This window comes from Globicephala melas, chromosome 19 (genome assembly GCF_963455315.2).
Source record: "Globicephala melas chromosome 19, mGloMel1.2, whole genome shotgun sequence".
Taxonomy (NCBI): domain Eukaryota; kingdom Metazoa; phylum Chordata; class Mammalia; order Artiodactyla; family Delphinidae; genus Globicephala; species Globicephala melas.
The window spans coordinates 10,015,436-10,029,961 of record NC_083332.1 but is presented as its reverse complement, the minus strand read 5'-3'; the positions used below and the strand labels follow the sequence as shown (position 1 = coordinate 10,029,961).

The window sequence follows — 14,526 nt, the reverse complement described above, 5'->3', positions numbered from 1 at the left end:
CATTTTACGGAGGAGGGAACTGAGGCCCAAAAGAGGGGCTGTCACACGAGGTGGAGCCAGAATTTGAACCCAGTTCAGCACAGGAGGCTAATCTTCCCCTGTCAGTTTAGGGTGGTGGGAGGATAGGAAGGAGAAAGGAAGAAGGCCAGCAGGGGCGGGCATGGCCTCGGATCATCACCGTCACCTGGGTCCCTCTCTATCTGAAGTCCTTGCCAAGGGGCGTGGGGAGGCGGCCAGGGGAGGGCTCTGCTCAGCGCAGCCTCCCCCTCCCCCAGCTCAGAGAGCTGAGCACAGAAGGACAGAGGGACAGAGGCCCCCAGAAATGTTGTTCCCTGGATGCAGGTCCCGGGCCCTGTCCTCCCTCTGCTTCTGTGTCCTGGTCCTGGCCTGTGTCGTGGGTGAGGAGGAGTGGGTGGGCGGGTGTGGGGACCCCGATGCAGCATGGGGTGTGAGTGTGACCGGCTGTGAGGCGTGCAGATGCGCGTGTGTGTCTGGGGGTGTGTGTCACGGGCGGCCATGAGTGAACAGTGTACACGGGGTTGGTACAGATGACAGTGATCGTGGATATGCATTTGTGCGTGTGTCAGCCGACGAGTATGCAGTCATGGTAAACATGTTAAGTCTGTGAACATGCATTTGTATGCTTGTGCGCACATGTGTGTCTTTAGGGGGTATTTATGCAAAAGATTTGACAGTCTGGGCATGTGGAAGGGTATCTGTGTGTACTGGTGTGTGAGTATGTCTGGGTTCTGCACATGTATTTAAATTGTGTGTATATATATATATGCAGTGCATCCGATGTGCAGGAAACCGGTGCAAGTGCCTTCTACATGTTAACCCCTAACTCTCACAATAACCCTATAAGCTAGGACCTGTCATTATCCCATTCTACAGAAGAGGAAACTGAGTCTTGAAGAGGTTAAGTCATTGGCCAAGGGCACACCACAGGTCACATGGGTGCCTCTGTACACATGTGTACCCGTGTACCCGTGTGATGGCTGGTCTCTGTAGGTGAGGCTTTGCCCAGGTGCATGGGTGCTGGACAGACAGGTGTGTGTGATTCCTGGCAGAACCCCTGGCCCACCAGCCTGACATATGGCCTTGCCAACCTCCATCCCCGGGGACATCCTTCACTGCCTGCGGAGGTTGTTCAAAACGTGCGGGAGTCACAGGAGAACGGAGGGGGCGGCAAGATCAGGAAGTGAGGGAGGCATCAGGAGCGGGGCAGGGGGCAGAGAGGCGGCGTTACAGACTGAGGGAGGAAACCCCAGGCAGACGCAGGGGTGACGGGGCTCCCGGGCACAGATGGTGAAAGGAGATGGCCGCTGGCTGAAGGGGGGCGAGGGGCAAGAGGGACATAGAAGGCGATGAGAGGACCGGCAAGGGGCCACCAGGAGCCACGGTGACGGTGAGCATGGAGGGAAAAGGAGATGGAAGGGTTCTGGGGTCCCAGCCGTCCCAAGTTGCCCTCTGATCCCATCTAGCATGTCAGCAAGAAGGGCCTGGGGGAACCTCGAGCCCCCCGCCAGAGCCGGCCAGTAGTTCCTGGAGCCTGGTTCCGGGCAAGGTGAAGGAGTGGATGGAGTCGCTCGTGACCAGGACAAGAGAGAGTTGGCAGTGGTTCTGGTGCGTGTGCACAGAACGGGGCTGGGGGCCTGGGTCTGAGGGAGGAGGGGCAGGGCCGGAACTCGTGGGTTCCCAGGGAGCAGGACAGGGCGGGGGCAGGGCTGTGACCCCTGGGTCCCAGAGGGGTAGAGGGTAAGAGGTGAGAGCAGGGACTCCTGGGTCAGAGGGAGGAAGGGGTCAACGGGGCAGAAGTCTCGGGGGGTAGCTGGGCTCTCCACTGTGATGTCCACAGGGGCCCCAGGGCCTTCCAGGGCTTTGTGCAGACCTTCTATGATGACCACCTGGGGGACCTGGGTTCCCACACCCAGGCCTGGCTCCACAGCTCCAAGGACAGCCTCCTGAACAAGGCCTACAACCTGTGTCCCCAGCTGCTCTGCAGGGACAGCTACTGGGATTAAAGTGTTCACAGCCTCTGCAATAAAGAAGTTCTCCTCTGTCCCTGTCTCAGTCCCTCCCGGATGCTGCCAGAGATAACCCCACCCCATCTGCCCCCCGGAGGTTAAGGAGTAGAGGAAGTGACAACACGAAGTGACACACGTGGCAGGGGAGCGACAGTGGGGGCGGGGGAAGGAGTGGGGGCCGGTGGGGGGGGAATGACCCTGCTCCCCCAGTGCTGAGACCCACCACTGCAGGCTTGTGGGCGGCGCAGAAGACCTCAGGCTTCTCAGTTTGGGGTGGAGGGTGAAGGCTGGAGACCAGGCAGGGTTAACAAGCCCCCCCAGCGGCCCCTCCTTCAGCGCTCTGCGTTCACCTCGCACGGGATGGAGATCCCAGGCCTCATGCCTGGCGGGCACCCAGAGCCCCCATCGCCTCCACACTCCCCACCCGGCCTGTCTCTCTCAGCGGTGACTCTTCAGAGTGGAGGCTTCCTGTGGCTTGACCTCAGGGATGTCACTGCCCTCTCTGCCCGCAGCCTCCCCCCCACCCCCCACAAGCAGTTCTGTTGGCCAGGACTTTGGCCTAGGCGTTGAGGTCGGGGTGGTGGCTGTGAAGGGGTGGACCTCAAGCGCTATAAAGCCTTTCTCTGCCTGATTGGAGCTGGTGAGGACAGCCTGCCAGAGTCCGGTAAGAGAGGGACATGGCGGGTGGGGGACTGCAGGAGGTGACCAAGATTGTTAGAGCAGAAACTGCGAGAGTCAAGATATTAGATTCCAGTGATAGAATCGTGGAATTTAGAGTATTCCCTGCCAGTCCAGCAGTGAGGACTCGGGGCTTTCACTTCTGCGGCCACGTTTCAATTCCTGGTCGGGGAGCTAAGATCCTGCAAGAGCACAGGGCTGCCAAAAAAAAAAAAATTAAGATGTTACAATCAGCCATCGGGAGTAGCATCAGAGAATGTTAGGAAGTGAGGCCCAGGTCAAGCAAGTCAAGCCATTAGGGGTTTGACTCAGGTCGGGGGGAGGGGGAGAGGGGGTCCCAGGCTGGTATCCCTGAGCGCAGGGGACCCTAGGATTAGACACCTCCTGTGGCCCTGTCCCACACCCTCCTCAGCATTCCAGGTCTCCTGACACCATGGGCACCCGATACTTCCTGGCTCTGTTTCTCATCCTCCTGGTGTTGGGATTCGGTGAGTGTGGTCAGTAGGAGAGGAGGGGTTATGAGGGGAGGGATAAGCCCCAAGCATCTTCCCAGCCCAATTCTTATCTGGCCCTGCCCCTGCCCATTCCTCTCCTTCCCCGCTTCATTCTCCCCCTGCTGCAGGCCCCTCAGCTCCCCTAACTCACTCTCCTCCTGCAGAGGTCCAGGGCGACCCTGTACCCCAGCAAGAAGAGACTGCCAGCCCTGCCATGCTCACCAAGGTGCAGGAATCACTCTTAGGTTACTGGGATCTAGCCAAGGCAGCTGCCCAGAAGCTGTACAAGAAGACATACTTGCCCGCCATGGATGAGAAAATCAGGTATCACCCGCCTCCCACCCCCACCCCAGGAACAGGGACTCCCAGCCCCCAGCCCCTTCTCCCTCAGACTCAGGAGTCCAGGTTCAAACCTGGACCTGGTATCTCAAGGCCCAGAGATCTCAGCTCCCAGCCCCCAGTCCCAGTAGAACCTGGGATTCTGAGATGCCAGCCCTGTCCTACTTAGGGATCCAGGAGTTTCGGTTCTAGCCACGTTTTCCCACAGGACACGTGATTCTGGGCCCCAGCCCCTCCTCCCTCAGACCCAGGAGTCCCAGCCCCCAGCCCCTCCTCCTCAGCCCTTCTGTCCTTTCTCCCCAGGGACATATACAGCAAAAGCACGGCAGCTGTGACCACCTATGCAGGGATTTTTACTGACCAGGTCATTTCTCTGCTGAAGGGAGAACATTAACAGCTGGGTCCCCAATCTCGGGGGGAGTCCAGAACCCAGCAACCCCTTGGGTCCCCTGATCTATACCCCATCCCACTTCCTAGCAACTCTCAGCGTCCTGCTCCCAACTCTAGCCTGACTTCTTATCAATAATAAAAAAAAAAAAGCCAAGTTTATTCTTCTGGATATGGTTGCTTTTCTGAGACCTCAAGGTCAAGATGGAGGATCTGATGCTGTCCAGCCAACATTTATTGAGTGTCTATTCTATGTATATCGCCCTAACCTGGTCAATGGGAATAAAGAGGTGAATAATAATAATGAATAATCATAACAACAATAATTGGAGACTGCCTTTCACCAAGGTCTGGCTTTCTCTTCTTTTTTTTTTTTTGGCCACACTATGTGGCATGCGTGGTCATTCCCTGACCAGGGCTCGAACCCATGCCCCCTGAAGTGGAAGCACAGAGTCTTAACCACTGGACCACCAGGGAACTCCTGGCTTTCTCATTTATAAAATGATAAATGGATATAGCTAATCTGCAGTGGACTCTGGCCATGTCCGGGTCCTGGGCTGACACTTTGAATGTGCCATCGCAGTGAGGTGTCCAGTGGCCCTGTGGCAGAGGGGAGAGCGGTGCCCATGAGTCATTGCTGAGCGTGGCAAGGCAGCGCCCAGGTTGGCTGAGACCCGAGAGGACAGAACTGTAAACGCTGTGCTCTGTGCCACTTCCTATACATTTGTCCCACGTGTATTTATTGAGACAAAACCAGGTGCTGGAGACACAGCAGGGAAAAGACCTGCCCTCACGTGGCCCCCGCAAAAACGTACTGATTGGGTCCTGACCCAGTTTCACACGTTTTTTGTTTGTTTTAATTTATTTTTGCCCGCGTTGGGTCTTCGTTGTGCGTGGGCTTTCTCTAGTTGTGGTGAGCAGGGGCTACTCTTCACTGCGGAGCACAGGCTCTAGGTGTGCGGGCTTCAGTAGTTGTGGCTCGTGGGCTCTAGAGCGCAGGCTCAGCAGGTGTGGCGCACGGGCTTAGCTGCTCCGCAGCATGTGGGATCTTCCTGGACCAGGGCTTGAACCCGTGTCCCCTGCATTGGCGGGCGGATTCCCAACCACTGCGTCACCAGGGAAGTCCATCACATGGTTTTATTGATTACCGTTTTGTGGTATGCTTTTTAGCTGTTCTCTTCTTATTAGCAATAGTAATAACACTTCCTGAGCTCCTACTCAGGGCCAGGAGCTCTGATCCATCCTGAGCCACACACAGAGAGGCTGAGGGGGTGGAAGGCAGAGGATGAACAAGAGGACCCATGGATAAGATAACTTGAGACAGCAATGCGGGCCATGAAGAAAAGGAGAGGAAGTGAGTTCAAGGTCTGGGGGTGGCCACCTTGGGTTGGGGCACAGGGAGAGCCCTCTAGAGGACCCAGCTGGGCTGGTCACAGGGCATGCGTCACAATGCAGTGTGGTAAGGACTACTGTTGATGGCAAGGAGGGGGAGGGGAGTACTCACTTGGCTCCCAGGTCTGAGCAGATGGAAGAGGGTATCTGGGCAGTGGGGGATTACAGGCCAAAAGCACAGGGTGCAAATAAGAGCAGAGGCCCTGCAGTCTGAGAAAGGACAGTGCTGGGGCACATGGTTAGATGGGCTAAGAGCCTGGACTCCTGCATCTGGAGGGAGTAGAGAGTGGTCCTGGGCCGCCAAGTCCTATGGGTGGGGCTATTGGCCTCTGAGATGCGGGGCCTCTATTCTCCTAACAGACTTGGCATTAACTTCCAGCCAGCCTTTTCAGTACTCTTGGGGCAGTTTTCCCAGGTTCTGGGGCTGGGCAGCTGTGAATCTAGCAGAAAACAGGGGCCTTGGGGAAGGGTTGTGAGAAATGCCCCCAAGTCCCCAGGGCCTGGGAAGAGCTGAGGTTGCCAAGCCCAATGGGTGATGGGGAGGGGGGAACCCTGGAGGAACAATCCCTGCTCTGTCCACTTGTTTCCCACAGACTCAAGCCAAACCAAACCACTGCCCAGGCCAGTTCTGCTTCCAACCAATCCTGGTGTACCTCCCAGACTCCGCCTTCCTTTCTCAGGCTCCCAACCCCAGTCCCACTCCCTTCAGGACCCCAGGAGTCCAGGCCCCAAGACTCCTCCTCCCCCAGAACTCAGGACCTCCAATCCATTCTCCTCAGGACCCAGAAGTTCAGGTCCCCAGCCCCCTTAGAACCTGAAATCCCAGCCTCTGGTTGGTGTTGGGCGTCCCCTAGTGGAGCACAGTGTGGGTCTGGCCTGTGATTCACTTAACAGTTAGTAGGAATGGAAGAATTTACTTGGTCACTCAGCAGACATAGGGGAGGGCTTTACAAGGGCCCCATCTGAGGTCACAGTCTAGCTAACAGCCTCTAGTGTTCCAACAGATCAGGACTCTGCGGTATATGAGACAGGACGTTAGGGGACCTAGAGCTGAGAGCAGAGATGGGGTAACAATGAAACCGGAGAAGATGAGCTTCAAAGCCCCTCACCTGCCTGGGCTTTCTGTGGTTCTCTATTTATATGTGTACGTGTAATTTTGTACTTTTAAAAAAGAAGCCCACAAAAATCTCAATCTGCCCATCTTCTGGGGGACTTCATCAGTATGTTCATTTCATCCCTAGACTTGAAGACTGGGTCTACAATTTCACAGAATCGTTATTACTGTCATTGTTGTCTGTAAGAGAAGGGGACCGGGCAAGTTTTCTTTTAAAAAAAAATAATTAATTAACTAATTAATTAATTTGGCTGCGTTGGGTCTTCGTTGCTGTGCGAGGGCTTTCTTCGTTGGGGTGGGTGGGCTTCCCACTGCGGTGGCTTCTCTTGCTGCAGAGCACCAGCTCTAGGTGCGGGGCTTCAGGAGTATGGAGTTCGCGGGTTCTAGAGCACAGGCTCAGTAGTTGCGGCACGCGGGCTTAGTTGCTCCGCAGCACTTGGGATCTTCCTGGACCAGGGCTTGAACCTGTGTCCCCTGCATTCGTAGGCGGATTCTTAACCACTGCGCCACCAGCGTAGTCCCGAGAAGTTCTCCAAGGTTTCTTCTTGTCCTTGTGTTGGTTCACAGAGGTAATTCATTCATCTTCCCCACTCAAAGTTTCATCCTTTCACTCGGCAATCATGCCCTGGGACAGTGCTGGAGACACACCCATCTCTGTCAGTGATGACACAAAGTGCGCAGGGAGGGGGTGGGGAGTCCAGGGATCTAGGAGGACTGGGAGGCGGTGCCCCGCCCAGTCTGGGGGCCAGGGAGGAGGGATAATACTATTGAGCTGAGACCGCGAGGAAAGTGGAGGATTATCAATAGACAGTAAAATGATAAATAAATAATTAAAATATCTCTATGCAAAGCCTGCTCTCCTTTTCAGATAATATGTAAAGTTCATAATAAAAGTGCGTGATACTGATCACTTAGCCCCACACGGAGAACCCGGGCCAGGTGTTTTATATTCTTGATTTCACTGGGTCTTCCCAATAACCCGACGGGGCAAAGGCGGAGAGGAATAGCGGGTACCATTATAATGCCTAGCTTATAAAAGAGGAAGAAAATGAAGCCCAAAGAGATAGGTCACTTGTCCGGGATCATTTAGTCGGTCAGTAGCACAACCAGGGTCTGAACCCACGTCAGACTTCCACCCAATTCATTGGTGAAGGTTTAAAAGCCGCTGAGTCTTCTGTCCTCTCTGGGCCTCCATAATTCCTTCTCCGGGCCAAGGGTCTTTCAACACGTGTCCAAGCCCGGAGCTGTAGGAAGATAGCTAACGAAAAAGTACGGAGTTCTTAGAGCCCTTGAAGCCGAGGCCATAGCCGCGAGGTTTACTAGAAAGCGGACCGCTGAGGGAACGCGCATGCGCATTAAACTAGGCGGCCCGAAAGCTTAGGGAGGGGCTGACAAGGTCCGATTTGGAAGTGTGGTGGCGTGAGAACACTGAAGTAGTAACTAAATGCACAGAACTATAACCTAGGGAGACTTGTCGGAGGAAAGGGCTGTGTTACGAAGACGGGTCTGAAAGCGAAGCCACCGACCAAAGATCCTGCCCTCCGAGTCTTGGGTGCGGAGGCCAGGAAGGTTCCTTTAACGCAGGAGGGGCGTGGTTCAAGTGGAGCGTCTCTAAGAGTTACGGTGGCCGGGAAAGCTCAAGAACTTGGAACTTAAAGAATAGGCGGGGCAAAGTGGACAGGATGACCCAGGAGGCTCGTATAACTGGAAGAAGCGGGTTATTCGTGGGGGCAGAAAGAACGCAGGCTGTGGGAAGCGTACATGTTGGCCAAGAAAGCCCTGGGAGTTCGGGGCATGCAGTGTGTCTACTACGCGAAAACAAACAGGCTGCGACGCGACGGAGAGTACGGTGGCCTGCTTGGTCTTTTCATAGACTTTAGCGGTTCCTGAGAGGCGTGGCTGAGGCGCTCTTGCGGGTTACGGTGGCCGGCAGGTCGGGGAAAGCGTGAAATCTCGCGCGATCGCGCTGGAGCCGTCGGGGACGGGGCGGGGCTGGCGGCGGGGGCGGGGACCCGGAGCGGGAAGATGGCGGCCGCGCAGGAGGCGGACGGGGCCGGCAGCGCCGTAGTGGCGGCCGGGGGAGGCAGCTCCGGTCAGGTACGGAGGCCGAGAGGGGCCTGAGGGGCTCTTCCCCACCCGGGGGGCCTCCCACGGGGCGTGTCCTGCCTCTTTTCACAGAATCCTGTGCACTGGGGGCTCCTTGCCCATAGGGACCTTGAATACCGGGCCCAGGTGGGGCCGGGCAGCCCGGGAGGCTGGACAGTGTAGGGAGCGGGGCCCTGTTGCGCGCCGGGTCCCCTGCATGCTCGCGCCGGGCGGCCACCAGGCTCGTTGCTCGAGCTGAGGACACAGTGGCGCGGAGGGGCGCAGACTTGTACCCAAGCGCCCTGGGTTCTCGACTCCGTGATTCCAGGCTGCAGGACAGTTCCTAGAATGGGCTGACGTTCACGGGGTGCTCTAGGTGTGGGCAATGATTGATTGATTGGGAGTTTTCTAACTCTGGGGAAGTCAGGTAATCATCGTGGATAAGGGCACGCGCTGTGGAGGCTGACAGACCCATTTTATAGTCAGGAATCCAAGGAACAGACAGAGGCGCCTACAGAAGGTCACCCAGGTTAGCTCTGGGATCCATTCCCTGTAGAACTTACCAGCCATTGCTGAAGCAAGGTGGTCGGGACTGAGATGGGTTTATTTTCAGCATAAACTAGTCCTGTGCCGGAATAAGTCCTGGTGCTGATGACTTCTGACCCATTGCCACTTGAACTAAACTGAGGCTGCAGAACATACTAGTTCAGGCAGCCACCCTTCAGACGCTTAGGGAATCGATGGAGTGACAGGGAGGTGCTGTCGACCCACCCACTGGGATGTCACTGACACGTGGGAGGCAGCACAGGGGAGAAGAGTGCAGGTTGGGAGGGGAAAACGAAACTGAAGCTGACACTCTGTGACCTTGGAAAGTTCCTTTTCCCCTTCATTTCTCCAGTGGTAAATGGAGGGATTGGATAGGAGGGCCAGCCCTGTGATGGGCCATGAAGATAGCTCCAGCCATGTCCCTTCATCAGTGGAGTGAGAGAGAAGACTGGTGTGTAAACAAAGAATTATAATCCTGGATGACAAGGATGGTGACAAAAAGTCTGTGTTAGAAACTGAGGGAGCCCAGAGGAGGAGCAAATAATATCACCTGGGCAGGACACTAGTGTGAGATTTGTGTGACAGAGCCAGCATCCCTGGTCTGGATCTTTTCAGCATCTTCAGCCAGGGCCTGGCCCTGGGGGCAGCCCTAGGAAATGTTCGTCTCAATCTTTAGGGGCTTCCCAGTCTCGCTGAAAGAAGGTCTTTTCCCCCTCTGCGTTTCTGTTGATTATTGGGTGGGGGGTGATCGGAGAGACTAGGGCTCAGGGTGCCCCGATTGCCCTGAGCTTACAGAGGACCCCTCCCCCACAAGATCTCCTCTTGTCCCACTTCTGCTGAAAATCTTTCAAGACTTACTCCTTTGCTTTCAGGATTAAGTACAAATTCTTTGGTAGATCAAGGCTTTGCATGATCTGCCCTTTTTCCTCAGACTGGGCTAGGATTTCTCAGCCTCAGCACTATTGACATTTGGGGGTGGATAATTCTTCATGGTAGGGGGCCGCCTTGTGCATTGTAGGATGTTTAGCAGCACCGCTGGCCACGCTAGATATCAGTAGCACACACATCTCCTTCCCCAGTTGTGACAACTAAAAATGTCTCCAGATGTTGCTAAATGTCCTCTGGGGGGCAGAATTTTCCCTGCTTGAGTCACTGGACAAGAGGAGCGTCAGCCACCGTGAAGCTCTTTTATTTCCAGGAGTGTGCCTTGCGCTCTCTCTGCACCTCGTAGCCTTTGCACATGTTTCTCTTTACTTGCCTGATCCTTATTAGTCCTGTGCATCTCAGGTGTTCTCTCCCCTAGGAAGCCTCTCTGACCCTCTCAGACTGGGCCAGGGCTCCGACAGTCCCTGGGCTCCTCTGTCCCAGCCCTGCCCACTCTGGGTTGTCACTGTCTGTCTCCTCCAGTGGACTGGGAGCCCCTGGAGGGTAGAGCAGGAACTGTCTTGGTCACCACTGTGTGCCCAGCGCTTCCCAGCTCAGGACCAGGCACAGAGCAAGCCCTCAGCGTTAGTGGAATGAATGGGTCTTGAGGCAGAGGCTGGGCTGAGGTGGAATTCCCATGGTGGATCCAGGCAGTCAGGGAGGATGCCCTGACTTCCTCCCAGCCCCGGCCCAGTCTCGTGGCCTCAGCTGCTTCCTGGGCCCCTTAGTGGGTGTTCTGGGGATTGTGTGTGAGAGTGGGCTCATGGGTGCAAGAGCAGGAACTACTTCTTAGTCACTGCAGTGTCCGCAGCCACCGCTGCCCTCTCCTGGCTCATGCGCAGACCCTCAGCAATCTGCTGCCCCAGCCAGCCTGCTCCTCCTTCAGGCAGGGACTCAGACACCAGGCCCACAGCTCTGGTAATCATTGCTTCAGCTAACGTGGGTTGAGTCCCCACTACATGCTAGTCCCCATGCTGATGCTATGGCTATGAACAAAACAGAGGCCCTGCCCTCTTGGAGCCCATGTATTTGTTGAGGGCTGGGAGTGGGGTGGGGTTGGGGACAGGGACAGTGAACAAGGTAAATAAGAAAAGTATACAGCAGTTCGGATGGTGCTAAGTGCCATGGGCAGAACTAAAGGTGGGGAGGAGCATAGGAAGAGAGGGGTGGGGAGGAGGTTGCCATTTAAATACAGTGGTCTGGGAAGGGCTTTCTGAGGAGGTGACATTTGAACAAAGACCTAAAGGAGATGAGGGAGGGAGTCACACATATGGTGGGGGAAAGCCTTTCAGGTAAAGAGAACAGCCAGTGCAAAGGCCCTGAGGTGGAACAGGTGTGATGAGGGAGCAGCAGGGAGGCTGATGTGGCTGGAACTGGTGACTGAGGGGAGAGGGGTGAGAGCAGATGGGCACAGAGGATCATGCCAGGCCTCAGAGGCCATGGTGACAACTTTGCCTGTACTCTGAGGGAAGTGGAGCCACAGGAGAGTTACCTTTTTATTGAAGTGTAACTTAGATGCCGTAACATTCACCTGTTGTCAGTGTAGAGTTCAGTGGCTTTCAGCACATTTATGCAGTTGTGCAGTACAGTCACCACCACCGTGTGGTCTGAGAACACTCCCATCCCTGCAAAACACTCCCTTGTTCCCTTTTGCGCTTTCTCTGCCCCCAGCAGTGTCCCTTTTTATTGCTCAGTAGTATTCCATTGTGCAGATCCATCACCGGTCATTCATCGAAAGACTTTTGGGTTGTTTCTGGCTTTACAAGTAACACTGCTATGAACATTTGCGTATAAGCTTTTGTGTGGACGCCGAGTTCTCGTTTCTCGGAGGCAGAGACCTCGGAGTGGGATTGCTGGTTCGGATGGCAGGGGCACACTTAGCTTTTTAAGTAGCTGCGTATTTTTCAAAGCAGCAGCTCCACTTCTCCCGCCAGCAGTGTACAGCTCTTTCAGTTTCTCCACGTCCTCGCCAGCACTTGTGATTGTCCATCTTTTTGATTACGGGCATCCTAGTGAAGTGGCACCTTTGCATCTGGCTTTCCTTTGCATTTCCCTGGGAGGGTTTCCAGCCAGCTTGTCCACCATTGCAGGTAAGAGAACAGACCTGGGAGCCAGCCAGACGTGGGTTCAAATCCTCGCCCGGCCTCAAGCTTCCTTTTCTTGATCCAGAATCAGCTCAGACCTGCTGCAAACCCTTGCTTGCCCCCCCCACCCAGTGCTCCCATGAGCGAGGCCAGCCCTGAACAAGGGGGCCCTGTGCCTATTCGACCTCGGCCAAACCTTTGCCCACACCTCTTCTCTCCCTTAGACACCCTTCACCCAAATGTCAAAGACAGCTCCTCGGGAGGCCTCCCTAACCACCCGGTCACCCCCTCTGCTTGTTTCCCCTGGAACACTTTCCTGTTTACCTTTGTTAATTATCCTGTTTACTGTTCTGCCGGCACCTTTCCCTCTAGACCCTGAGCTCTGGGAGGGCAGAGACCCCAGAGCTGTGTGGCTACCACTGACCCTGCTGCCCAGCACGGGCCTGGCGCACAGTAGGTACTCGGGAGTTACTTTTATCGACACACAGAGGAAATCTGTTCTACCCTAAACGTACTGGTATGATCACAGCCTGGCCCTTGGGTCAGAGAGCTGAAGAGCCAGAGAGGGAAGTGACACACCCAAGCTCTCACAGCCAGGGACCATGGGACCGGTCCACAGCCCAGGTCTGTCAGACCCCAGAGCCCCACCTTTTACCGCAGTGCTCTTCTGCACTTGGGAGACGAAAGGGAAGAGCTCTTGCTGGTGAAGGGGACAGGAAGTGACAAGTGACGCCTTTAACAGATGCTGGCCTCAGCTTCGTGGCAGCCTCATCTGGCTTTGGGAGCCTCTGTCCCTACTCTTGAGGGCATTTGAAGCCGACAGAAGATGTTGCAGAGGAGCGGGCTTGAGGCAGGAGTCGGGGGACTGGGGAGGCCCAGGAATGGGTGGATTGGTGGCCTGAGTGTTCAGGGCAAGCCCTTCAGAGAGCATTTGTTGATTCCCCGGGTGTTTATTGAGCCCCTGCTCTCTGCCAGCCCTGGGCTGGGCAATGCTCCCACCTAACAGCCATCATGACAGTCCTGAGTCCTGTCTCTCTTTTTTTTTTGGCGGTACGCCGGCCTCTCACCGTTGTGGCCTCTCCCGTTGTGGAGCACAGGCTCCAGACGCGCAGGCTCAGCGGCCATGGCTCACGGGCCCAGTCGTTCCGCGGCATGTGGGATCTTCCCGGATCAGGGCACGAACCCGTGTCTCCTGCATCGGCAGGCGGACTCTCAACCACTGCGCCACCAGGGAAGCCCTGGTCCTGTCTCTTAAAAGCTGGAGGGTGAGGGGACAACTGGCGGGAGTTGTCACTTCTGAGCTTCTGTTTCTGAATGAAGATTGTTTCTTTGGGAAGTCCTGCCTGACTCCCTGGCCTGCCCACACTCCTGTCATCGTGCTGCCATCATCCTTCCTGAGTGACCCAGACAAGTGGCTTAGGCTCCCTGAGCCCCCGTTTGCTCGGCTGCCAAATGGCGGTGTTCCTAGTTCTGGCCTCACGGGGTGGTCTGTGCTGTGTACATCTCACACACCTCTGTGTGGCTCACAATCTGATTGTGTTTTTCTGTGTCTGTCTCACCTGCTAGATCCAGAGCCCCTGGAGGGATGGGCCCCCCACAGGGCTGGCCACAGAGGAGGCGTCAAGAATTGTTTGCCCATGGAAGGACCTTTCAGATAAACCCAAGCCTTGCAGAATCTGACACCTGCCGCCTAACCCCTTCTACGGTGTCCCCAGTAGCCATCTCCTTGCATCCTGGGCTCCAGCCCCAGGGTGCATTGGCCCATCCTCGGAGTCAGACTATCTCTCTCACCTTCTTGTCTGCACCTGCTGCTTCCCTCATTGCCTCCTCTGCACCAGCCAACTGGTTATGATTTAGGGCTCAGCTCTGATGTCTCCTCCTCCAGGACCCCTCCCTGACCCCCAGGATGGGCCAGGCGCCCTCCCTGTGGTCAACCCTTACTGGGCCTCGGCACATGGTGGTGCCTACAACAGCCTTGGCGCCTCAGGATGCATCCTCCCTCCTCACCCTGGCCTCTGTCCCTGCAGGTGACTAGCAATGGCAGCATCGGGAGGGACCCGCCGGCGGAGACCCAGCCCCAGAACCCACCACCCCAGCCAGCACCCAATGCCTGGCAGGTCATCAAAGGCGTGCTGTTCAGGTGAGCAGATGTAGCTTTGGTTCTGTTCATTGAAAAAAGTTCAAGTAAGAAAAGCATAAAGAGGAAGGAAGGGAATTCTCTGGCAGTCCAGTGGTTAGGACTCCGTGCTTCAACTGCAGGGGGCACGGGTTCGATCCCTAGTCGGGGAACTAAGATCCCGCAAGCCATGTGGCACAGCCAAACAAACAAACAAATTTGTTTTAAAAAGAGGAAAGGAAAGAATCACTGAGGATTACCATCATTACTGTACTGCTGGAGACCTTTTTACTTTCTCATAATTCTGGGGGCTGGAAGTCTGAGATTAAGGTGTCAGGGT

General features: G+C 55.6%; 3 protein-coding genes across 5 annotated transcripts in view; all 3 read left to right on the top strand.

Annotated features, from left to right (window-relative positions):
- The first annotated feature begins 50 nt into the window (after window positions 1-50).
- Window positions 51-2,024, top strand: APOC4 (apolipoprotein C4). The gene is made up of 3 exons (XM_030874832.2): window positions 51-398; window positions 1,485-1,626; window positions 1,859-2,024. Exons 1-3 carry the CDS (start codon window positions 161-163, stop codon window positions 2,022-2,024), a joined length of 546 nt encoding a protein of 181 aa, XP_030730692.2. The 5' UTR covers window positions 51-160.
- A 529-nt stretch (window positions 2,025-2,553) lies between these two features.
- APOC2 (apolipoprotein C2) lies at window positions 2,554-4,045 on the top strand. 2 transcript variants are annotated; one of them, XM_030874831.2, is made up of 4 exons: window positions 2,554-2,691; window positions 3,118-3,193; window positions 3,364-3,523; window positions 3,842-4,045. In XM_030874831.2, exons 2-4 carry the CDS (start codon window positions 3,139-3,141, stop codon window positions 3,930-3,932), a joined length of 306 nt encoding a protein of 101 aa, XP_030730691.1. In that variant the 5' UTR covers window positions 2,554-2,691; window positions 3,118-3,138; the 3' UTR covers window positions 3,933-4,045. The 2 variants fall into 2 exon arrangements, with proteins under 2 accessions (XP_030730691.1, XP_060145519.1); XM_060289536.2 differs by having other exon boundaries at window positions 2,644-2,691; window positions 3,126-3,193.
- Window positions 4,046-8,112: 4,067 nt separating this feature from the next.
- The window catches only part of CLPTM1 (CLPTM1 regulator of GABA type A receptor forward trafficking), a 28,579-nt gene continuing 22,165 nt past the window's right edge, over window positions 8,113-14,526 (top strand). Inside the window, exons 1-2 of one of the 2 annotated variants that reach the window (XM_030873965.2) lie at window positions 8,113-8,275; window positions 14,098-14,210. In XM_030873965.2, coding sequence (XP_030729825.1) covers window positions 8,114-8,275; window positions 14,098-14,210 — 275 coding nt within the window. In that variant the 5' untranslated portion in view covers window position 8,113. Of the gene's footprint in view, window positions 8,276-8,433; window positions 8,529-14,097; window positions 14,211-14,526 lie in introns of those variants that run through there. The other variant, XM_030873966.2, reaches the window with a different exon arrangement.

What these genes read in the sequence shown, in the direction of transcription:
- APOC4 (XM_030874832.2), top strand. Translation starts at nt 161, where the DNA reads ATGGCCTCGGATCATCACCGTCACCTGGGTCCCTCTCTATCTGAAGTC. An exon ending in GGTCCTGGCCTGTGTCGTGG is followed by an intron (nt 399 to 1,484) that starts GTGAGGAGGAGT and finishes GATCCCATCTAG; the next exon opens with CATGTCAGCAAGAAGGGCCT. An exon ending in GAGAGTTGGCAGTGGTTCTG is followed by an intron (nt 1,627 to 1,858) that starts GTGCGTGTGCAC and finishes TGATGTCCACAG; the next exon opens with GGGCCCCAGGGCCTTCCAGG.
- APOC2 (XM_030874831.2), top strand. Translation starts at nt 3,139, where the DNA reads ATGGGCACCCGATACTTCCTGGCTCTGTTTCTCATCCTCCTGGTGTTG. An exon ending in CCTCCTGGTGTTGGGATTCG is followed by an intron (nt 3,194 to 3,363) that starts GTGAGTGTGGTC and finishes CTCCTCCTGCAG; the next exon opens with AGGTCCAGGGCGACCCTGTA. An exon ending in GCCATGGATGAGAAAATCAG is followed by an intron (nt 3,524 to 3,841) that starts GTATCACCCGCC and finishes CTTTCTCCCCAG; the next exon opens with GGACATATACAGCAAAAGCA.